General features: G+C 52.1%; 1 protein-coding gene across 1 annotated transcript in view; it reads left to right on the forward strand.

Moving 5' to 3' along the window:
- LOC144489836 (uncharacterized) overlaps positions 1-24094 on the forward strand; it is a gene marked incomplete at its 5' end in the record, with an annotated part of 45334 nt that overhangs the window by 17397 nt on the left and 3843 nt on the right. Inside the window, 8 exons of the mRNA XM_078207679.1 lie at positions 304-369; positions 473-574; positions 2768-2989; positions 4138-4299; positions 10393-10563; positions 12749-12892; positions 19087-19212; positions 20614-20795. Of these exons, the coding sequence (XP_078063805.1) occupies positions 304-369; positions 473-574; positions 2768-2989; positions 4138-4299; positions 10393-10563; positions 12749-12892; positions 19087-19212; positions 20614-20795 (1175 nt within the window). The remainder of the gene's footprint in view (positions 1-303; positions 370-472; positions 575-2767; positions 2990-4137; positions 4300-10392; positions 10564-12748; positions 12893-19086; positions 19213-20613; positions 20796-24094) is intronic.

Genomic DNA, 24094 nt, shown 5'->3' on the forward strand with positions numbered 1-24094 from the left:
AACTGGATCTCACCATCCTGACTTGGAAATATATCGCCGTTCCTTCACTGTCGCTGGGTCAAAATCCTGGAACTCCCTCCCTAACAGCACTGTGGGTGTACCTACACCACACGGACTGCAGCGGGTTCAGGAAGGCAGCTCACCACCACCTTCTCAAGGGGCAGTTAGGGATGGGTAATAAATGCTGGCCCAGCCAGCGACACCCACATTCTGTCAGTATTTTTTTTAAATGTGTTTTTCAGTATCATTGGGATTTGATGAATTTGTGGAGATTCCGTTTGATTATTTTGTTAATCTTCACAGGGGTTCCTTGTGGAACGCCAGGACCGACAGGAGAAAGGGGACCATCCGGCCCTCCTGGAGCTAAAGGTAGGTCAGAGGTCACTGCACTCCCCATAGATACGCTGTGATTTACACTCATTAACACCAAGCTGTTTGCTCATCTCACTTGAAAAACATTGTTGTCTTCCAGGTATCAAAGGTCAGCAGGGATTTCCAGGATTATCCAGACCAGGATTCCCGGGAAGAAAAGGTTTTGTCGGTGCCCCAGGACCAGGAATTCCAGGACCACCAGGTTATCCTGAAACAAATTCTTCTCCGTTGCTATAGTGTCTGACGGGAGGGTGTGCTGGGACCAGAGGAACAGGAGGGGGCCATTCAGCCTCACAATTCTGCTTCAATAAGGGCTGACCCAACTCCACATACCCTCTTTTCTCCCAATATCTTCATTACCCATTTTTTAAGCCAATGGGAGCAATTTTAAAACAACTGCAGATTTTGCCAATTCATTTCATAGTCTCAGGGATTGAGTTCAGAGTCTTTGGGCCTGAGGTCACATATTAGCCCAGACGGGGCAAACTCCACAGGTTTACTTTCCGATAGGATATTAGTGAAGCAAATATGTCGTTACAGCGAAAGTGCTGACTTTGACTCAGGCTGCTTCCTGAGATTTTAAAATATATCTGATGGTGAGATAGGGACTCACTCGAATCATAACCCTCAGAATGTAATTTCACCGGGATCTGGATAAATATTTCAAGGAGGAAGATTATCGACGTTCAGGGGAAGGATCAGTACAGTGGGACTAATTGGATAACTCTTTCAAAGAGCTAGCACAAGCTCTATGGGCTGAATGGCCTCCTCCTGTCCTGTACGATTCTGTGGTAACTGTTATCCCAATGTACAATCACCCTGTATTCCACCGATGTTTCCTACACCCTGCTCCCAGTCTCAGGAATCCATCTCCTTGCAGCGAATCTTCAGTCACTAATGGAGGAGACAACTTGTCCCAGAATCATGATCCTCTTCAGAATTAAATCCCCGATATCCTGATGTCTTTCTCACATAGCGTACCCCCGCGTCCCTACCCCAACTGCTCAAAATCAACCCACAGGAACGCAGACTGAGCCTCACACTCTGACCCCCACTCTCTGGCCCCCACACTCTGGCCCCCACACTCTGACCCCCACACTCTGACCCCCACACTCTGACCCACACACTCTGACCCCCACACTCTGACCCCCACACTCTGACCCACACACTCTGACCCCCACACTCTGACCCCCACACTCTGACCCACACACTCTGACCCCCACACTCTGACCCCCACACTCTGACCCCCACACTCTGGCCCCCACACTCTGACCCCCACACTCTGACCCCCACACTCTGACCCACACACTCTGACCCCCACACTCTGACCCCCACACTCTGGCCCCCACACTCTGACCCCCACACTCTGACCCCCACACTCTGACCCCCGCACTCTGACCCCCACACTCTGACCCCCACACTCTGGCCCCCACACTCTGGCCCTCACTCTCTGGCCCCCACACTCTGACCCCCACACTCTGACCCCCACACTCTGGCCCCCACACTCTGACCCCCACACTCTGACCCCCACACTCTGACCCTCACAGTCTGATCTAAATCTAAACTAATCCACAGGAAGTGGTCTGGTGATATCCGTGTTTTATGGAATTTCTCCTGCTGCTTCCGAACTCAAGAGCAGATCTGGAGTTGATGAAACGCACTGAACTTTTCAGAAGCTTTAAGAAAATGTTCTTCCCGGTGTGAAATTTTAAAATTACTACCTGTGTTTACGAATCCATCCCTGTCTCCAATATACACATCTTTTTAGCCTGTCTTGATGCTCTCTCCACTCCCATTGTTTTGTTTCTTAAAGACTGGATTAGTTGTAAGTATTCGCATTCCAACCATTATTCATGTAAATTGAGTCTGTGTCTTATAAGTTCTGTTTGTGAACAGAATTCCCACTCACCTGAAGAAGGGGCTCAGAGCCTCGAAAGCTTGTGTGGCTTTTGCTACCAAATAAACCTGTTGGACTTTAACCTGGTGTTGTTAAACTTCTTACTGTGTTTACCCCAGTCCAACGCCGGCATCTCCACATCATGTCCAATATCTCACCCAGTCCCATTCCAGCTGGAGATTTCTGCAGCCGTCTAATTCCAGCATTTGTCCAGTCTGCTGTCCATCAGCATTGTGCCTTCAGCGAGCTGTCAAGTTCCAGAATTCCCTCCCAAATCCGCACTCGCTTCCTTTAACCCCCTCCTTATATCCCGCTCTTTGACCAATCCAGCAGTCACCAGCCCTAAGCTCCCTTTACGTCACTCAGTCTCAAACATTGTTTGATCATTGTTCCTGTGAAGGGATGAGGGATGTTTATTGTTAAAGGTGCTATATAAATGCCAGCTTCTGTTTTTAGACGGTTACCATAACGATTGCCATGTGATCAATCCTCTTGTAGGTTTTATTGGGCCTCGAGGAGATCAGGGCGCCTCAGGCCCACCCGGACCTCCCGGAGTCACCGGTTTCCCAGGATTGTCCGCCAGACCAGGCCCACCCGGTGAAAAAGGTTTGCCCGGAGAAGCAATCGGCGCATTGCCGGGATACCAAGGTGAACCAGGACTTCCGGGTCGGGCTGGACCCAAAGGAACAAAAGGAGAGGCGGGAGAAATCGGATTCAGAGGCAAGCAGCGCGTCAGATCGTTACTTATCCGTCTGTCTGTGAGACACCGCGCTTCAGGAAGGATATCTGGTCCTTGGAGAGGGAGCGGAGGACATTCTCCGGAAAGTTCCGGGGATGAAGGGCTTCAGTTAATGCGGAGAGACTGGAGAAGCTGGGATTGGTCTCCTTAGAGCAGAGAAGGTTAAGGGGAGATTATAAAAGAGGTGTTTGAAATCTTGGAGAGTTACATTGAAGGGATTGCTTCGAGCACCAAGATGGTCTGTCACCAGAGAACAAAGATTTACAATAACCGGTAAAAGAATTAAGTGGAAAACGCAGAGAAATGTCTTTACACAGGGGATTGTGAAGATCCCGAAGAAACAACCTGATCTGCATACAGAGGATGGATTCACAGAGCTACAGGGGACAGGACAGACACTGTGCATGAATCACTGGATAGATAAAGGGCTAGCACAGACAGGAAGGGCTGAACAGCCTCCTTTCATTGATGTGTCATTTTTTGATTCTGGGTTGAGTTTTGGGGGTGAAATTGTTTCTTGCCTGGAACCCAAGATAATTGCAAAATCCATCCCCCGCCCCCCTCCCCCGTTTCACTGAACCCCATTTCCTGTATCACTGAGAGCATTGGGTTCATCCCGTAGGAGCACCAGGGACACAGCGCCAGGTTCAAGTCCAGCCTTGGGTCACTGTAATGTGGCGTTTGCACATTCTCCCCATGTCTGCGTGGGTTTCCTCCCACACTCCAAAGATGTGCAGGTTAGGTGCATTGGCCATGGTAAATGTGTGGGGTCCTGGAGATAGGGCCTGGGTAAGATGCTCTGTCAGAGAGTCGGTGCAGACTCGATGGGCCGAATGGCTCCATTTGGCACTGTTGGGGTTTTATGGTCCTGTGACGTTGAGGCTGTGGAGAGGGAGATTCCAGTTGGGGACGGATTAGCTAATTGGAGTATCTGCAATTCCTTAATGTTCACCCACACCTTAAAATCAAGTGATGTTGTAGGTGCAGGCGTAAGCCCAGTCTTCAGCAGGAAGAGGATCGTGAGGACAGGTTCAGACAGCCAGGTCCTTGAGATGAGAAAGCAGCTTCTGTTCTTTTACGAAGACATTGACAATTCCCGGAAGAAATTAAACCCTTTTTTTTCCCTCAGGTGCAGAGGGACCTTCGGGAGCAGCTGGTCCAGTGGGTGAACAAGGCAATCCCGGAGTGCCTGGCAGTCCGGGCGTCCCTGGAGCCAGGGGACCGTATGGGACTGTGGGACAGCTGGGCCTGTCAGGGTTACCAGGGCGACATGGCTTCCCAGGACCTGATGGTAAGTACGCTGACTTCACCAACAGCTGTGTGCAGCTGACAGGAATCCGGGGAGCAGAGTGGAGAGGGAACAGCGACCCATAAACACAGCAACAAGAATGTGTCGTCAGCCAGACACCAGCTTCACAATTAAAGGGTCTGCGGTGAAATCCCACTCCAGAGACTGGAGTTCACAATTCAGCCTAACACTCCCAGTGCAGGACTGAGGGAGTGCTGCACTGTCAGAGGGTCAGTACTGAGGGAGTGCTGCACTGTCAGAGGGTCAGTACTGAGGGAGTGTTGCACTGTCAGAGGGTCAGTACTGAGGGAGTGCTGCACTGTCAGAGGGTCAGTACTGAGGGAGTGCCGCACTGTCAGCGGGTCAGTACTGAGGGAGTGCTGCACTGTCAGAGGGTCAGTACTGAGGGAGTGCCGCACTGTCAGAGGGTCAGTACTGAGGGAGTGTTGCACTGTCAGTGGGTCAGTGCTGAGGGAGTGCTGCACTGTCAGAGGGTCAGTACTGAGGGAGTGCCGCACTGTCAGAGGGTCAGTACTGAGGGAGTGCTGCACTGTCAGAGGGTCAGTACTGAGGGAGTGCCGCACTGTCAGAGGGTCAGTACTGAGGGAGTGTTGCACTGTCAGAGGGTCAGTACTGAGGGAGTGCCGCACTGTCAGAGGGTCAGTACTGAGGGAGTGCTGCACTGTCAGAGGGTCAGTACTGAGGGAGTGCCGCACTGTCAGCGGGTCAGTACTGAGGGAGTGCCGCACTGTCAGAGGGTCAGTACTGAGGGAGTGCCGCACTGTCAGAGGGTCAGTACTGAGGGAGTGCCGCACTGTCAGAGGGTCAGTCCTGAGGGAGTGCCGCACTGTCAGAGGGTCAGTACTGAGGGAGTGCCGCACTGTCAGAGGGTCAGTACTGAGGGAGTGCCGCACTGTCAGAGGGTTAGTACTGAGTGAGTGCCGCACTGTCAGAGGGTCAGTACTGAGGGAGTGCCGCACTGTCAGAGGGTCAGTACTGAGGGAGTGCCGCATTGTCAGAGGGTCAGTACTGAGGGAGTGCCGCACTGTCAGAGGGTCAGTGCTGAGGGAGTGCCGCACTGTCAGAGGGTCAGTACTGAGGGAGTGCTGCACTGTCAGAGGGTCAGTACTGAGGGAGTGCCGCACTGTCAGAGGGTCAGTACTGAGGGAGTGCTGCACTGTCAGAGGGTCAGTACTGAGGGAGTGCTGCACTGTCAGAGGGTCAGTACTGAGGGAGTGCCGCACTGTCAGAAGGTCAGTACTGAGGGAGCGCCGCACTGTCAGAGGGTCAGTACTGAGGGAGTGCCACACTGTCAGAGGGTCAGTGCTGAGGGGGTGCCGCACTGTCAGAAGGTCAGTACTGAGGGAGTGCTGCACTGTCAGAGGGTCAGGACTGAAGGAGTGCTGCACTGTCAGAGGGTCAGTACTGAGGGAGTGCCGCACTGTCAGAGGGTCAGTACTGAGGGAGTGCCGCACTGTCAGAGGGTCAGTACTGAGGGAGTGCTGCACTGTCAGAGGGTCAGTACTGAGGGAGTGCTGCACTGTCAGAGAGTCAGTACTGAAGGAGTGCTGCACTGTCAGAGGGTCAGTACTGAGGGAGTGCCGCACTGTCAGAGGGTCAGTACTGAAGGAGTGCTGCACTGTCAGAGGGTCAGTACTGAGGGAGTGCCGCACTGTCAGAGGGTCAGTACTGAGGGGGTGCCGCACTGTCAGAGGGTCAGTACTGAGGGGGTGCCGCACTGTCAGATTTGCTGTCTTTCCGATAGGTCATTAAACTGCAGCCTCCCAGATGTATTTTAAAGATTCACGATTATTATTGCAAACCAGAGCCAGTGAGTGAGTATGAACAGTGAGTGAGTGTGAACAGCGAGTGAGTGTGAACAGCGAGTGAGTGTGAACAGCGAGTGAGTGTGAACAGCGAGTGAGTGTGAACAGCGAGTGAGTGTGAACAGCGAGTGAGTGTGAACAGTGAGTGAGTGTGAATGTTTTCTCTGTCCGTGCTGGCAGTTTGCTGTGTGTGAAATAACTGCTGTTTTCCTGTTACGATTGTGACCATTTTTCAAACATACTCCATTGTCAGACTCTGCGATGCCGAGAGTTTCCCCTTTTCCTCGATCTCAGTTCCACAGCCTCACAAGTGTTTGGATTATTGAACACTTTGTGAGACTCTGGCGAGTTGCTGTTCCTCGATTGCAGCACTAGGTGGCACCTTCGGGTAGTGGACATCAGGCCAGTTGGAGTTGAGTTTCTGGTTGTTTTATGGTAACTTCCTGATTCGTTTTAATGAACTGAATTTGAATTCTCTGTGCTGCCATTGTGTATAATACGTTCTCTCCAGATCGTTCTCCAATGATTTCTAAAATGTTCATCCTGTGTAATAGCGGTTCGGTGGTGGGAATTAGCTTTGTTTGAATTGTCAAACTGCAGGCATTGAGAAGGGAGAGTATTATTCCTCAGACAGGCCACACTCGACATTGTCCATCGCCTTGTGTGTCTCGAGCATCAGAGATCCCCCTGCCTGATCTTCCAAGAGTTAACAAGGCACCAGGTTGGACCATACCAACAAACCAATCAGGAGCAGGAGGAGGCCACTTGGCCCATCGAGCCTGCTCAGCATTTCAATATAATCATTGGCTGATCTGACTGTGACCTCAACCCCACGTTGCCCCTCCCCCTGAGAACCTTTCACCCCCTCGGTTATCAAGAATCTATCTCACTCGACCTTAAAGTATTCAAACTCTCTGCTCCCACTGCCTTTTGAGGAAGGGAGTTCCAGAGACTCACCCGTCCGAGAGGGAACAGATTTGTACTCATCTCTGTCTTAAATAAATGACCCTTATTTTTAAAAATCATTTTCCCACATTATACTCCACCTGCCAGATCTTTGTCCACTCACTTTGCCTGTCAGAATCCCTTTGTAGCCTCCTTACGTCCCCTTCACAATTTATTTTCCTATCTTTGTGTCATTAGCAAATGTAGCATCGATACCCTCAGTTCCTTCATCGAAGTCATTGATATAAATGGTAAACAGTTGAGGCCCAGCACCGATCCTTGTGACACTGCACTCATTACATAAATGTCCCATTTCTCTGTTCCCTGTTACCGAACCAATCTTCAACCTGTTACAATATGTAACTCCCTACACCATGAGCTTTTATTTTCCACAATAACCTCTGATGTGACTGCTTATCAAATGCCTTCTGGAAATCTAAGTACAATACATCCACCGGTTCCCCTGTAACAACAGCACATCTGTCTCCTTCAAAGAACCCCAGTAAATTAGAATAGAATCATAGAATCCCTACAGTGCAGAAGGAGGCCATTCGGCCCATCAAGCCTGCACCGACAACAATCCCACCCAGCCCCTGTCCCCATGACCCCATGTATTTACCCTGCTAACCCCCCTGACACCAAGGGTCAATTTAGCATGGTCAATCCACCTAACCCGCACATCTTTTGAGTGTGGGAGGAAACCAGAGCACTCGGAGGAAACCCACACAGGCATGGGGAGAACATGCAAACTCCAGACAGAGGGTGACCCGAGGCCGGAATTGAACCCGGGTCCCTGGCGCTGTGAGGCAGCAGTGCTAACCACCGTGCCACCGTGCGAAACATGATTTCCCTTTCACAAAACCATGTTGACTGTGCCTGATTGCCTTGAACTTTTCCAAGTGCCCTGCTGGAACATCTTTAATATTAACTTCTAACATTTTCCCTGCGACAGATGTTAGTCGAACTGCCCTGTCATTTCCTGCATTTTCTCTCCCTCCTGTTTTGAATGCAGGAATTATATTTACTATTTTCCAATCTAATGGAACCTTCCCCGAATCCTGGGAATTTTGGAAAGTTTAAACCAATGCACCAACTGTCTCACTAGACACTTCTTTCAAGTTCCCAGGGTGAAGTCCATCTGGACCCGGGGATTTGTCCACCCGCAGCCCCAACAATTTGCTCAGTACCACTTCCCTGGTGACTGTCATTTTTCTGAATTTCTCCCTCCTTTCCATTTCCTGAGGTACAGCTATTTCTGGAACGTTACTCATATCGCTATAGTAAAGACCGATGCAAAACACCTGTTCAATTCATCCACCATCCCCTTATTTTCCATTACCAATTTTGCCGACACATTTTCTGTGGGACCAGCACTCACCGCGTGAACTCCATTCTTATTTAAATCTGTATCGAAACTGGCTAGCTTTCTCTCATACTCTCGTTCATTCCTCATTATTCTTTCCAATCTTCGAACCTGCCATTCATCTCTGCACAAACATGTTTTTGTTAATTTAATACCGTCTCCTCCTCCCCATCCCCCCCTCTCCCTCCTCCCCATCCCCCCTCTCCCTCCTCCCCATCCCCCTCTCCCTCCTCCCCATCCACCTTCTCCCTCCTCCCCATCCCCCCTCCCCCTCCTCCCCATCCCCCCTCCCTCCTCCCCATCCCCCTCTCCCTCCTCCCCATCCCCCCTCTCCCTCCCTCCCCATCCCCCCCTCTCCCTCCTCCCCATCCCCCCCTCTCCCCCCTCCCCATCCCCCCCTCCTCCCCATCCCCCCTCTCCCCCCTTACCCCTCTCCCTCCTCCCCATCCCCCCTCTCCCTCCTCCCCATCCCCCCTCTCCCTCCTCCCCATCCCCCTCTCCCTCCTCCCCATCCCCCCTCTCCCTCCTCCCCATCCCCCCTCCTCCCCATTCCCCCCTCCCTCCTCCCCATCCCCCCTCTCCCTCCTCCCCATCCCCCCTCCCCCTCCTCCCCATCCCCCCTCCTCCCCATCCCCCCCTCTCCCTCTTCCCATCCCCCCTCTCCCTCCTCCCCATCCCCCCTCTCCCTCCTCCCCATCCCCCCTCCTCCCCATTCCCCCCTCTCCCTCCTCCCCATCCCCCTCTCCCTCCTCCCCAACCCCCTCTCCCTCCTCCCCATCCCCCTCTCCCTCCTCCCCATCCCCCTCTCCCTATCCCCCCTCTCCCTCCTCCCCATCCCCCCTCTCCCTCCTCCCCATCCTCCCCTCTCCCTCCTCCCCCTCCCTCCTCCCCATCCCCCCTCTCCCTCCTCCTCCCCATCCCCCCCTCATCCCCATCCCCCCTCCTCCCCATCCCCCCTCTCCCTCCTCTCCCTCCTGTCCCTCTTCTTCCTCCTCCCCCTGTCCATCCCCCTCCTCTCCCTCCTCTCCTTCTTTCTTTCCTTCCTACTCTTCTCCCTCCTCTTCTCCCTCCTCTTCTCCCTCCTCCTCTCCCGTCCCTCCTCCTTCTCCCCCTCCTCCCCCTCCCCCTCTGTTGAGTATAGGGCTAACGGGAGGACTTTGAATAGTGTGGAGGAGCAGAGGGATCTAGGTGTATGTGTGCATAGATCCCTGAAAGTTGGGAATCAAGTAGATAAGGTTGTTAAGAAGGCATATGGTGTCTTGGCGTTTATTGGTAGGGGGATTGAATTTAGGAGTCGTAGCGTTATGTTGCAACTGTACACAACTCTGGTGCGGCCGCACTTGGAGTACTGTGTGCAGTTCTGGTCCCCACATTACAGGAAGGATGTGGAGGCTTTGGAGAGGGTGCAGAGGAGGTTTACCAGGATGTTGCCTGGTATGGAGGGGAGATCCTATGAGGAGAGGCTGAGGGATTTGGGATTGTTTTCGCTGGAAAGGCGGCGGCTAAGAGGGGATCTTATTGAAACATATAAGATGATTAGAGGTTTAGATAGGGTGGATAGTGATAGCCTTTTTCCTCTGATGGAGAAATCCAGCACGAGGGGGCATGGCTTTAAATTGAGGGGGGGTAGTTATAGAACCGATGTCAGGGGTAGGTTCTTTACCCAGAGGGTGGTGAGGGATTGGAATGCCCTGCCAGCATCAGTAGTAAATGCGCCTAGTTTGGGGGCGTTTAAGAGATCCGTAGATAGGTTCATGGACGAAAAGAAATTGGTTTAGGTTGGAGGGTCACAGTTTTTTTTTTTAACTGGTCGGTGCAACATCGTGGGCCGAAGGGCCTGTTCTGCGCTGTAATGTTCTATGTTCTATGTTCTATGTTCTCCCTTCCCCTCCTCTCCCTCCTGTTCGCCTCCCCCTCCTCTCCCCCGCTTCCCCTCAGTAATGATGCTTTCTTTGGTTTCAGGCTCTCGTGGCTTTCAGGGGGATCATGGTGACCGAGGTCCTCCAGGCCCAGCTGGAATGAAAGGTTTGCCGGGAATTCCCGGTGTCCAGGGTCCATTTGGAGATCCAGGATTCCCTGGATCTCCTGGCTCTTTTGGGATGGATGGGCTGCCAGGACTCGATGGTCTAAAGGGTAAGGTGATAATGGGAAATGTCTGAAGCAGGTTGTCTGTTCACCCAGAATTCATCTTTCTTCTAAAATCCATCCGTGCATTGAAGTGTAAAGTTTCCAGAGATTATTGGTAGTTTTTGGCTGGGGTTTAAACTCGAACTCTGTGAGTCATTACTCACTCAATATTAACTTGTCCTTTTGAGACTTTTTATTCTTTCCTGGGATGTGGGTGTCGCTGGCCAACCCTAACTGCCCTTTGAAAGGTGGTGGTGAGCTGTCTTCCTGAACCGCTGCAGTCCGTGTGGTGTAGGTACAGCCACAGTGCTGTTAGGGAGGGAGCTCCAGGATTTTGACCCAGGGACAGTGAAGGAACGGCGATATATTTGCAGGGGGTAGTGTTCCCAGGTATCGGCTGTTCCTGTCCTTCCACTTGGTAGCGATGGTGGGTTTGGAAGATGTAACCAGTCAGGTAAGAAGAGACTGGACAGTGATGGAATTTCTGGAAAGATTTATTAAGTAGCAAGCAGCGAAGTTAGACAATTATTCTACTAGCTTCATGTGCACCCAGGTCTCCCAGTTCACCATTGGACACAGTGAGTGCGGATTGTGTGTGAAGAATCTTATCATCCTGTCGTCACTCAGTGACGGGGAATGATTGAGGAGGTCCAGTAATGTCCTGCTCTTCCTGAACCTTTGGAAAAAAATGTATATTCACCAAAACCCTGCTGTTTACAGCAAAATCCCTTCAGCATGAGAAGCGAACAAACTAAAAACTGCAGCTTATAACGTCACAGCTATTCTCTTTACACTTCCGAGACTTAGGTACAAAACTGATAAATGTTTCTTGCTGGAGGGTTTCCCAGTTCCACACCGGGGTATTTACACTATAGCCTCCCATCCCCATACCCCACAGTGGGGTATTTACACTATAGCCTCCCATCCCCATACCCCACACTGGGGTATTTACACTATAGCCCCCATCCCATACCCCACACTGGGGTATTTACACTATAGCCTCCCATCCCCATACCCCACACTGGGGTATTTACACTATAGCCCCCCATCCCACACCCCACACTGGGGTATTTACACTATAGCCCCCCATCCCCACACCCCACACTGGGGTATTTACACTATAGCCCCCCACATCCCCATACCCCACACTGGGGTATTTACACTATAGCCCCCCATCCCCACACTGGGGTATTTACACTATAGCCCCCATCCCGCGCCCCACACTGGGGTATTTACACTATAGCCCCCCATCCCCACGCCCCACACTGGGGTATTTACACTATAGCCCCCATCCCGCGCCCCACACTGGGGTATTTACACTATAGCCCCCCCATCCCACACCCCACACTGGGGTATTTACACTATAGCCCCCCCATCCCACACCCCACACTGGGGTATTTACACTATAGCCCCCCATCCCCATACCCCACACTGGAGTATTTACACTATAGCCCCCATTCCATACCCCACACTGGGGTATTTACACTATAGCCCCCATCCCACGCCCCACACTGGGATATTTACACTATAGCCCCCATCCCACACCCCACACTGGGGTATTTACACTATAGCCCCCATCCCGCGCCCCACACTGGGGTATTTACACTATAGCCCCCATCCCACACCCCATACTGGGGTATTTACACTATAGCCCCCCATCCCCACACCCCACACTGGGGTATTTACACTATAGCCCCCATCCCACACCCCACACTGGGGTATTTACACTATAGCCCCCATCCCACACCCCATACTGGGGTATTTACACTATAGCCCCCATCCCACACCCCACACTGGGGTATTTACACTATAGCCCCCATCCCACGCCCCACACTGGGGTATTTACACTATAGCCCCCCCATCCCACACCCCACACTGGGGTATTTACACTATAGCCCTGTCCCACGCCCCACACTGGGGTATTTACACTAGAGCCCCATCCCACACTGGGGTATTTACACTATAGCCCCCCATCCCCACGCCCCACACTGGGGTATTTACACTATAGCCCCCCATCCCCACACCCCACACTGGGGTATTACATTATGAGGATGAATCCGAGAGCTGCCATATTTTTACCTCGAGATCTGTCTGTTATTAATGATATGCCAGTGGTGTGAATGATGTCAATCTGGTGTCAGTTCCTGCTGGAGTCTTTCGCTGAGATGTGATTGCGTTTTTATTCTATTAGGTGTGAAGGGTTCACCGGGAATGGCAGGATTTCCTGGAGTGAAGGGAGTGAAAGGGCGATACGGCATCACAGGCTTGAAGGGGGATTCGGGATTGCCGGGAATTACAGGAATCAAGGGTCAGACTGGCAGGAGAGGGGTCAAAGGTGAGTGATCCATATTCCGAGTTAGTTTGTGTGGTAATTCCTTCATAAAAAAAGAATAATCCCACCCCAATTAAAACCCAGTAAACCCAAGAGAGAGAGGAGCCATTTGAGGCTAGAGTGAAAAGGGTAAGAGATCGACTTTTATTACTTACTTTTTCACGGGGGTTTCTTTGTTACTAACTTTAATGGAAAACTGGAAGTAGGCCGGACGCGGGGTGACCTGGGAGGTAAATTTGTTTTTTCTTCAGCGCGCGGGAGGTTTAAAAGCAGGCCGCACTATCCAGCGGGCAGCGTCGGGAGCGGGCAGTGGAGTGAGCAGGGAGCAGAGTGAGAGCTATAAGGGCTTTGGCTCACAGGGCTCTGGGGAAAACAGGCGGAGGCAAGGAAGGTTGTTGTTGTTTTTTTCCAAAACTATAAAGGAAATGGCAGGTATGAGTGGGAGGCCAGTTTGCTGCATTCGGTGTGGGATGTGGGAGTTCCTGGAGACGACTTGCCTCCCGGAGGTCCATATCTGTGCCAGATGCATGGAACTGCAACTCCTGAGGGACCGTGTAAGGGAGCTGGAGCTGCGGCTCGATGACCTCAGTTTAGTCAGGGAAAAGGAGAAAATAATAGATAGAAGTTATAAGCAGGTAGTCACTCCGGGGCCTCAGAAGGAAGACAAGTGGGTCACAGTTAGGAAGGGTAAAAGTCATAAGGGTGATGTACCAGAAAGTACCCCAGTGGCAGTCTCCCATAATAGTAAGGGCTGGGCAACAGATGGGAGAGGGGAAGGGAGTGAGCAGTCAGTGGAGAGATCCCCTGTGGTTGCCCTCCAAAATAGGTATATTGTTTTGGATTCTGTGGAGGGGGATGACCCTCCAGGGGTAAGCCACGAGGACCAGATCGCCTGCACAGAGACAGGCTCAGAGGCCCAGAAGGGAAAGAAGGGGATTAGGAGACAAATAGTGGTGGGGTATGTGATGGTTAGAGGCACGGACAGACGGTTCTGCGGGCGCGAACGAGACTCCAGGATAGTAGTCTGCCTCCCTGGTGCCGGGGTACTGGATGTCTCCGAGAGGGTAGGAAGCATATTAAAAAGGGAAGGTAATCAAACAGATGTAATTGTACACATTGGTGAAAATGACGTAGGTAGAAAGAGCAGGGGGGTCATGCGAGAGCAATTCAGGGAGATAGGTGCTAGGCTAAAAGATAAGGCCTCCAGGGTAGCAATCTCTGGACTGCCCGCAGTGCCTAGTGCTAGTGAGGCCAGGAACAGGGAGATTCTACAATTGAACGCGTGGCTAAAGGACTGGTGCAAGAGGGAGGGTTTCCAATTCATAGATCATTGGGAAGTCTTCAAGAGAGGATGGCACCTGTACGGAAAGGATGGGTTACACCTTAACTGGAAAGGCACAAATATCCTGGCTGGGAGTTTTGCAAGAGTGTTTCGGCAGGGTTTAAACTAGTGTGGCAGGGGGGTGGGGATTAAAACAGGAGGTCAGTAAGTACTGAGGCTGGGGTTGAGCTGGGGGCCAGGGCAAGGCTAGCTAAGAAGAGGAGCACTCTGGAGGAGGATGACCTGAGTGGGCCTGGAGGTCTGGAGTGCATCTGCTTCAATGCGAGGAGCGTAACAGGTAAGACAGACAAACTTAGGGCCTTAATGCTTACGCGGAATTTGGATGTGGTTGCGGTGACGGAGACATGGTTAAAAGAGGGACAGGACTGGCAGCTGAATATTCCGGGGTATAAGTGTTTTAGGCGAGACAGAGGAGGGGCTAAAAAAGGTGGGGGAGTAGCGATATTAGTTAAGGAGCATATTACCGCGGTGCAGAGGGTGGACAATTTAGAGGGGTCATGTAACGAGTCACTGTGGATGGAGCTCAGAAACAGGAAAGGTGCAATCACTATGCTGGGGGTGTACTACAGGCCACCCAACAGCCCACGGGAAGTGGAGGAACGGATATGTCAGGAGATTCTGGATATGTGTAGAAAAAATAGGGTTGTTGTAGTGGGAGACTTCAATTTCCCTGGTATAGACTGGAAAGTGCTTAGGGCTGGGGGTCTGGACGGGGAAGAATTTGTAAAATGCGTACTGGAAGGTTCTTTGGAACAGTATGTAGATAGCCCGACTAGAGAGGGGGCTATACTGGACCTAGTTCTGGGAAATGAGCCCGGTCAGGTCGTCAAAGTTTCGGTAGGGGAACATGTGGCAAATAGTGACCACAACTCTGTTAACTTTAGGATAGTAATGGACAAGGATGAGTGCTGTCCTACGGGCAGGGTGCTAAATTGGGGGAAGGCTAACTATAGCCGGATTAGGCAGGAATTGGTGGATGTTGGTTGGGAGAGGCTGTTCGGGGGTAAGTCCACGTCTGGCATGTGGGAGTCTTTTAAGGAACTATTGATAAGGCTGCAGGATAGGCATGTGCCTGTAAAAAAGGAAGGCTAGGAAAGGTAGGATTCGAGAGCTGGGAAATTGGGGAAATTGAGGATCTGATCAAAAAGAAAAGAGAGGCGTACGTTAGGTCCAGGCAACTGAAAACAGATGGAGCTCTGGAGGAATACAGAGAGAGTAGGAAAGAACTCAAACGGGAAGTTAGAAGGGCAAAAAGAGGTCACGAAATGTTCTTGGCAGGATTAAGGCGAATCCTAAGGCATTTTATTCATATGTTAGGGACAAAAGAGTTGTCAGGGAAAAAGTCGGACCTCTCAGGGACAAAGGAGGGGAATTATGCTTAGAACCCAAGGGAATAGGGGAGATCCTAAATGAATACTTTGCATCGGTATTCACAAAGGAGAGAGACTTGTTGACTGGGAGTGTCTCAGAGGGAGGTGTTGACCTGTTAGAGAGAATCTCCATTACAAGGGAGGAAGTGTTAGGTTTTTTAGGTAACATTAAAACTGACAAATCCCCAGGGCCTGATGGCATCTATCCTCGACTGCTCAGGGAGACGAGAGGTGAAATTGCTGGGCCTCTGACTGAAATCTTTGATTCTTCATTGGACACAGGTGAGGTCCCTGAGGATTGGAGGATAGCGAATGTGGTATCGTTATTTAAGAAGGTAGCAGGGATAACTCGGGTAATTATAAGCCAGTGAGCTTGACGTCCGTGGTAGGAAAGTTGTTGGAGAGGATTCTTAGAGACAGGATGTATGCGCATTTAGAACGGAACAATCTCATTAGTGACAGACAGCATGGTTTTGTAAGAGGGAGGTCGTGCCTTGCAAATTTGGTGGAGTTTTTTGAGGAAGTGACAAAAACGGTTGACGAAGGAAGGGCCGTGGATGTCGTCTATATGAATTTCAGTAAGGCATTTGACAAAGTCCCTCATGGCAGGTTGGTTAAGAAGGTTAAGGCTCATGGGATACAAGGAGAGGTGGCTAGATGGGTAGAAAACTGGCTTGGCCACAGGAGACAGAGGGTAGCAGTCGAAGGGTCTTTTTCCGGCTGGAGGTCTGTGACCAGTGGTGTTCCGCAGGGCTCTGTACTGGGACCTCTGCTATTTGTGATATATATAAATGATTTGGAAGAAGGTGTAACTGGTGTTATCAGCAAGTTTGCGGATGACACGAAGATGGCTGGACTTGCGGATAGCGATGAACATTGTCGGGCAATGCAGCAGGGTATAGAAAGGCTGGAAAATTGGGCGGAGAAATGGCAGATGGAATTTAATCCGGATAAATGCGAAGTGATGCATTTTGGAAGAACTAATGTAGGGGGGAGTTATACAATAAATGGCAGAGCCATCAAGAGTATAGAAACACAGAGGGACCTAGGTGTGCAAGTCCACAAATCCTTGAAGGTGGCAGCACAGGTGGAGAAGGTGGTGAAGAAGGCATATGGTATGCTTGCCTTTATAGGACGGGGTATGGAGTATAAAAGCTGGAGTCTGATGTTGCAGCTGTATAGAACGCTGGTTAGGCCACATTTGGAGTACTGCGTCCAGTTCTGGTCACCGCACTACCAGAAGGATGTGGAGGCTTTAGAGAGAGTGCAGAGAAGGTTTACCAGGATGTTGCCTGGTATGGAGGGTCTTAGCTATGAGGAGAGATTGGGTAAACTGGGCTTGTTCTCCCTGGAAAGACGGAGAATGAGGGGAGACCTAATAGAGGTGTACAAAATTATGAAGGGGATAGATAGGGTGAACGGTGGGAAGCTTTTTCCTAGGTCGGAGGTGACGATCACGAGGGGTCACGGGCTCAAGGTGAGAGGGGCGAAGTATAACTCAGACATCAGAGGGACGTTTTTTACACAGAGGGTGGTGGGGGCTTGGAATGCGCTGCCAAGTAGGGTGGTGGAGGCAGGCACGCTGACATCGTTTAAGACTTACCTGGATAATCACATGAGCAGTCTGGGAATGGAGGGATACAAACGATTGGTCTAGTTGGACCAAGGAGCGGCACAGGCTTGGAGGGCCGAAGGGCCTGTTTCCTGTGCTGTACTGTTCTTTGTTCTTTGTAAAGACGTTGAAGGCTAATTTTAACCCCCTCCATTGTGTACAGCAGCAGCGAATATCGACTGTGCCCAGACAGAGAGTTCTGCTCTCTTGTTTATTAAACAGAGATCTTTAACTGATGGCAATCTCACCTTAAAACAACATTTTGCAAAGTTCAGGATCAAAGGTTCTTGCTTAAATTCTGCACAATTCAATCTATTGGGTTTTTGAAGCTTTTTTGTCTGAATCCGAGTTATAATTCAGGACCAGCCATCCTGTAGAGAACTCTCCCAAACTCTGGAACTCCAACAGATTATGGCATTTCCCATTTCCCATTCAATGGATATCAAGGTCCCTGATCCACATTCCCGGAATCCTGAGCCTCCACTTCACTCATTCAGTACATTAACATATACCTCTTTATCCACACACGCAGGCCGCTGTATAATCCACACCTCCGTCACTACCCTGATACGAATCAATTCATACAGCGACTTGTGTCTGGAATCTATTCGAATGTCATGTTGATCTCCACGACTAAATCAAAACAAAGAGGTTTTCTTAGGCCAGACACGGATAGAGGGAAGAGTGAGCATTGGATCCAAACTGGAGCTTTGGAAGGAGCCTGAGAGGTTTTGGGGGAGAGGATGTGGAGAGGGGTTACCGAGAGCAGAATGAAAGATTTGAAATACGTTATACACGGATGTAATTGATGTGCTGTAGGAGCAGAGCCAAGCGATGACATCTGTCTTTCATGGGGATGATAGACTGTGCCCAGTGTGTCTGTTACATCTGGATTGAACATCCTCTGTTGTGTCTGGAGATGTCCATTTGTCAGTGACAGTCCCTTCCACAGCTTTGGCCCAAGGTCGTACAGTCACATTGTGTCACATACTTGTCAGGGACCAAGAAACTCCGAGGTGTATTCTGAAGTTAGCCGAGACCCCAACTATTTTTGATTTTGGCGTTAGTGTGAGGATAAGATGTTTCACTCCAGGGTGATTCTATATAACCACTAGGAAGCTTTTATTCAAACAAACTTTAGTTAACAACACAGTTTAACAAAATCAATTAACTTGTACAAACTGGAATACTTAAACATGACAAGATACAATTCTTAACTGCTAACTTATCTCTGTTAGTTCTAATTTAAGCAATATTCTTCTTGTAGACTGAAGCTCCTCTTCTCAATCAGTGAGCAGCTCACCGGCTTACGTGCTGGTATGTGGGCTACCGATCCTCATGCCTTTGAACACTTTTGGAGAGATATACCGAGAGACATCCCTCTTCTGACACTCAAACAGAAGCCTCCAAAGAGAGAGAGAGAAAAACACCTCTTGCTTCTTTCAGGATCAAGCAGAAACTAAACTGTTTTGCCCTGCAAGCTGAGCTCCACCCCTTCACATGACTCTGTCTCCTGTCAATCATTTGAATTCAACCCTATTTTGAAACCCTCGGGGAAGAAACAAAAGCACATTCGCTCAGGTGAAAACAAACACCCCACTATCTAGAATCAATTATTCTCCTGCATTCTCAGCTTGGAGCGACCTGGTTTGCAGACAGATTGGCACCAGGTAAACTGAAGCTGAATTTTAAACATACCCCTCATAAGAAACATGATATAAATACATTTCTTATCAGTACACGCTAAAGAAACTAAACTCACCCAATGTCCTGCTCTGTACGGTGGACACTGCAAGATGTTGACATCCCTTCCTGAGGTTTTGTGCCATTGACAGGTTGTTGCAGAGTGACAATGTTTTATTGATAATCACAGGTGACCGGGGAGCGACGGGCCCTCCAGGCCCAGCACCATCGATTGGGTATATCATGCTGGGGAGAGTGAAGGGAGACAAGGGAAATGATGGGAATCCCGGCGGAATTGGATTTGTCGGTCCCAGAGGTACAGTATGTCTGGAATGTGAAATTTGATCATTGTTGCTGTTGTTTGGTTTTGTGCCCATTGCCTCTGAAGTTTGGAACAAAGCTGAATGCTGTCCACATTGTCCAGTGTTCACCCAGCCCGCGCCGCTGTTTAACTAAAACATCTCCAGCTTTGGGTGGAAATGGGAATTTCTTTGACAGCGAGTTGTTGTGATCTGGAGGACACTCCCTGAGAGGGCGCTGGAAGCCCTTTGCCCGAAAAGGAGAAATTTGCAGGGATTGAACCACAGAATCCTTACAGTGGAGAAGGAGGCCATTTGGCCCATCCAGTCTGCACTGGCTCTTCGAAAGAGCATCTTACCCAGGCCCACCCTGCCCCCCTTGGAAACTGATTGTTACTTTGTGACTGATTGAAAGACCAATCCGGCTGCCTCAACCTCAGGGACTTTTTTCCAGCTAATTAGGAAAATGATTGTTGTTTAAAACTGCTGAGATTGTTTTAATGAACTTTTCTTCCGGAACAGAGTGCAAATCTTCAACTCCCCCCTCGGCCTCGCTCCTCACACTCAATTCGAATAATCAATTCATTCATTATTATATCCTCCAAAATGAACAGGGCGCACAGAGGAATGAGCCTCGGACACGGGTTACCTCGAGATGAAGCCATGGCAACCTCACATAAACACCTGACGCTTGCTGATTGGCTCCCAGAACAACAACCCCTTAAGCTTAAAATTCCTACCGTTGAGACTAACCCCCTCAGTGTCCTTGCACCCCCTTCCCCCCTCCCCCTCCCCCTCCCCCTTCCCCCCTCCCCCTCTACCTCCCCCCTCCCCCTCCCCCCCCCTCCCCCTTCCCCTTCCCCTCCCCCTCTCCCCCTCCCTCTCTTCCCCTCCCCCTCTCCCCCTCCCTCTCGCCCCCTCCCCCTCTCCCCCTCCCTCTCGCCCCCTCTCCCCCTCCCACTCCCTCTCTCCCCCTCCCCTCCCTCTCTCCCCTTCCCCTCCCCTCTCCCCCTCCCGTGCCCCCTTCCCCCTTCCCCTCCCCCTTCCCCCCACCCCTCCCCCTACCCCTCCCCCTTCCCCCTCCCCTCCCCCTTTCCCTCTCCCACTTTCCCCCTCCCCCCCCCTCCCCTTCCCCCCCTCTCTCTCACCACCTCCCCCTCCCCCCTCCCACTTCCTCCCCCTCCTCCCTCCTCCCCCTCCTTTCCCCCCCCCCAACCTCCTCCCCCCTCCTCGCCCCATCTTCTCCCCCCTCCTACCCCCGCAAGATTTTGGTCAAATTCTGTATAATTTATGCTTTTGTGAAGCGTGATGAAATGTGTCACCAAGTTGTAGGTGCTATATAAATGCAGGTTGTTGCTTTATCTCTGAGTTAAGGGACTATCCGGCTGAGTGATGTCTCCGTTGTCTGTTTGGATCAGGGACAAAGGGAATGCCGGGATACCCAGGAAATCTCGGACATCCAGGTCCTCCTGGATTTCCAGGGCAACAGAAAGGTGTTGAAGGATCACTGGGAGAGCCAGGAGAACCCGGAAGCAAAGGAAAGCCGGGAACAGCCGGACCTCCAGGGATTAGTGGGTTCCCGGGGATGCCTGGAGAAAAGGTGAGTTTGAGGGAAAATGTCCATTTCTCCAGATTGATCCCATTGCCGGCACTGAGCGGAATCTACCTGACGCATGAAGCCATCCTGACAGGCTGACATTCCCCAAACCCACCCCAAAGGCTGGGGCTCCAGGTCCCAGTCAAGAGAACATCATTCCAAACTCCAGCCGACACTTCCAGTGCAGTACTGAGGGAGTGCCGCACTGTCAGAGGGTCAGTACTGAGGGAGTGCCGCACTGTCAGAGGGTCAGTGCTGAGGGAGTGCCGCACTGTCAGAGGGTCAGTGCTGAGGGAGTGCCGCACTGTCAGAGGGTCAGTACTGAGGGAGTGCCGCACTGTCAGAGGGTCAGTACTGAGGGAGTGCTGCACTGTCAGAGGGTCAGTACTGAGGGAGTGCCGCACTGTCAGAGGGTCAGTACTGAGGGAGTGCTGCGCTGTCAGAGGGTCAGTGCTGAGGGAGTGCCGCAATGTCAGAGAGTCAGTACTGAGGGAGTGCCGCACTGTCAGAGGGTCAGTGCTGAGGGAGTGCTGCACTGTCAGAGGGTCAGTACTGAGGGAGTGCCGCACTGTCAGAGGGTCAGTACTGAGGGAGTGCCGCACTGTCATAGGGTCAGTACTGAGGGAGTGCCGCACTGTCAGAGGGTCAGTACTGAGGGAGTGCCGCACTGTCAGAGGTTCAGTACTGAGGGAGTGCCGCACTGTCAGAGGTTCAGTACTGAGGGAGTGCCGCACTGTCAGAGGGTCAGTACTGAGGGAGTGCCGCACTGTCAGAGGGTCAGTACTGAGGGAGTGCCGCACTGTCAGAGGTTCAGTACTGAGGGAGTGCCGCACTGTCAGAGGGTCAGTACTGAGGGAGTGCCGCACTGTCAGAGGGTCAGTACTGAGGGAGTGCTGCACTGTCAGAGGGTCAGTACTGAGGGAGTGCCGCACTGTCAGAGGGTCAGTACTGAGGGAGTGCTGCGCTGTCAGAGGGTCAGTGCTGAGGGAGTGCCGCACTGTCAGAGGGTCAGTGCTGAGGGAGTGCCGCACTGTCAGAGGGTCAGTGCTGAGGGAGTGCCGCACTGTCAGAGGGTCAGTACTGAGGGAGTGTCGCACTGTCAGAGTCAGTACTGAGGGAGTGCCGCACTGTCAGAGGGTCAGTACTGAGGGAGTGCCGCACTGTCAGAGGTTCAGTACTGAGGGAGTGCCGCACTGTCAGAGGTTCAGTACTGAGGGAGTGCCGCACTGTCAGAGGGTCAGTACTGAGGGAGTGCCGCACTGTCAGAGGTTCAGTACTGAGGGAGTGCCGCACTGTCAGAGGGTCAGTACTGAGGGAGTGCCGCACTGTCAGAGGGTCAGTACTGAGGGAGTGCTGCACTGTCAGAGGGTCAGTACTGAGGGAGTGCCGCACTGTCAGAGGGTCAGTACTGAGGGAGTGCTGCGCTGTCAGAGGGTCAGTGCTGAGGGAGTGCCGCAATGTCAGAGAGTCAGTACTGAGGGAGTGCCGCACTGTCAGAGGGTCAGTGCTGAGGGAGTGCTGCACTGTCAGAGGGTCAGTACTGAGGGAGTGCCGCACTGTCAGAGGGTCAGTACTGAGGGAGTGCCGCACTGTCAGAGGGTCAGTGCTGAGGGAGTGCCGCACTGTCAGAGGGTCAGTACTGAGGGAGTGCTGCACTGTCATAGGGTCAGTACTGAGGGAGTGCCGCACTGTCAGAGGGTCAGTACTGAGGGAGTGCCGCACTGTCAGAGGTTCAGTACTGAGGGAGTGCCGCACTGTCAGAGGTTCAGTACTGAGGGAGTGCCGCACTGTCAGAGGGTCAGTACTGAGGGAGTGCCGCACTGTCAGAGGGTCAGTACTGAGGGAGTGCCGCACTGTCAGAGGTTCAGTACTGAGGGAGTGCCGCACTGTCAGAGGGTCAGTACTGAGGGAGTGCCGCACTGTCAGAGGGTCAGTACTGAGGGAGTGCTGCACTGTCAGAGGGTCAGTACTGAGGGAGTGCCGCACTGTCAGAGGGTCAGTACTGAGGGAGTGCTGCGCTGTCAGAGGGTCAGTGCTGAGGGAGTGCCGCAATGTCAGAGAGTCAGTACTGAGGGAGTGCCGCACTGTCAGAGGGTCAGTGCTGAGGGAGTGCTGCACTGTCAGAGGGTCACTACTGAGGGAGTGCCGCACTGTCAGAGGGTCAGTACTGAGGGAGTGCCGCACTGTCAGAGGGTCAGTGCTGAGGGAGTGCCGCACTGTCAGAGGGTCAGTACTGAGGGAGTGCTGCACTGTCATAGGGTCAGTACTGAGGGAGTGCTGCACTGTCATAGGGTCAGTACTGAGGGAGTGCTGCACTGTCAGAGGGTCAGTACTGAGGGAGTGCCGCACTTTCAGAGGGTCAGTACTGAGGGAGTGCCGCACTGTTAGTGGGTCAGTACTGAGGGAGTGCCGCACTGTTAGTGGGTCAGTACTGAGGGAGTGCCGCACTGTCAGAGGGTCAGTACTGAGGGACTGCTGCACTGTTAGTGGGTCAGTACTGAGGGAGTGCCGCACTGTTAGTGGGTCAGTACTGAGGGAGTGCCGCACTGTTAGTGGGTCAGTACTGAGGAAGTGTCGCACTGTTAGTGGGTCAGTACTGAGGGAGTGCTGCACTGTCAGAGGGTCAGTACTGAGGGAGTGCCGCGCTGTCAGAGGGTCAGGACTGAGGGACTGCTGCACTGTCAGAGGGTCAGTACTGAAGGAGTGCCGCACTGTCAGAGGGTCAGGACTGAGGGACTGCTGCACTGTCAGAGGGTCAGCACTGAGGGAGTGCCGCACTGTCAGAGGGTCAGTACTGAGGGAGTGCTGCACTGTCAGAGGGTCAGTACTGAGGGAGTGCTGCACTGTCAGAGGGTCTGTACTGAGGGAGTGCCGCACTGTCAGAGGGTCAGTACTGAGGGAGTGCCGCACTGTCAGGGGGTCTGTACTGAGGGAGTGCTGCACTGTCAGAGGGTCAGTGCTGAGGGAGTGCTGCACTGTCAGAGGGTCAGTACTGAGGGAGTGCTGCACTGTCAGAGGGTCAGTACTGAGGGAGCGCCGCACTGTCAGAGGGTCAGTACTGAGGGAGTGCCGCACTGTCAGAGGGTCAGTACTGAGGGAGTGCCGCACTTTCAGAGGGTCAGTACTGAGGGAGTGCCGCACTGTTAGTGGGTCAGTACTGAGGGAGTGCCGCACTGTTAGTGGGTCAGTACTGAGGGAGTGCCGCACTGTCAGAGGGTCAGTACTGAGGGACTGCTGCACTGTTAGTGGGTCAGTACTGAGGGAGTGCCGCACTGTTAGTGGGTCAGTACTGAGGGAGTGCC

Source organism: Mustelus asterias, unplaced genomic scaffold (assembly GCF_964213995.1).
Source record: "Mustelus asterias unplaced genomic scaffold, sMusAst1.hap1.1 HAP1_SCAFFOLD_2591, whole genome shotgun sequence".
NCBI lineage: Eukaryota > Metazoa > Chordata > Chondrichthyes > Carcharhiniformes > Triakidae > Mustelus > Mustelus asterias.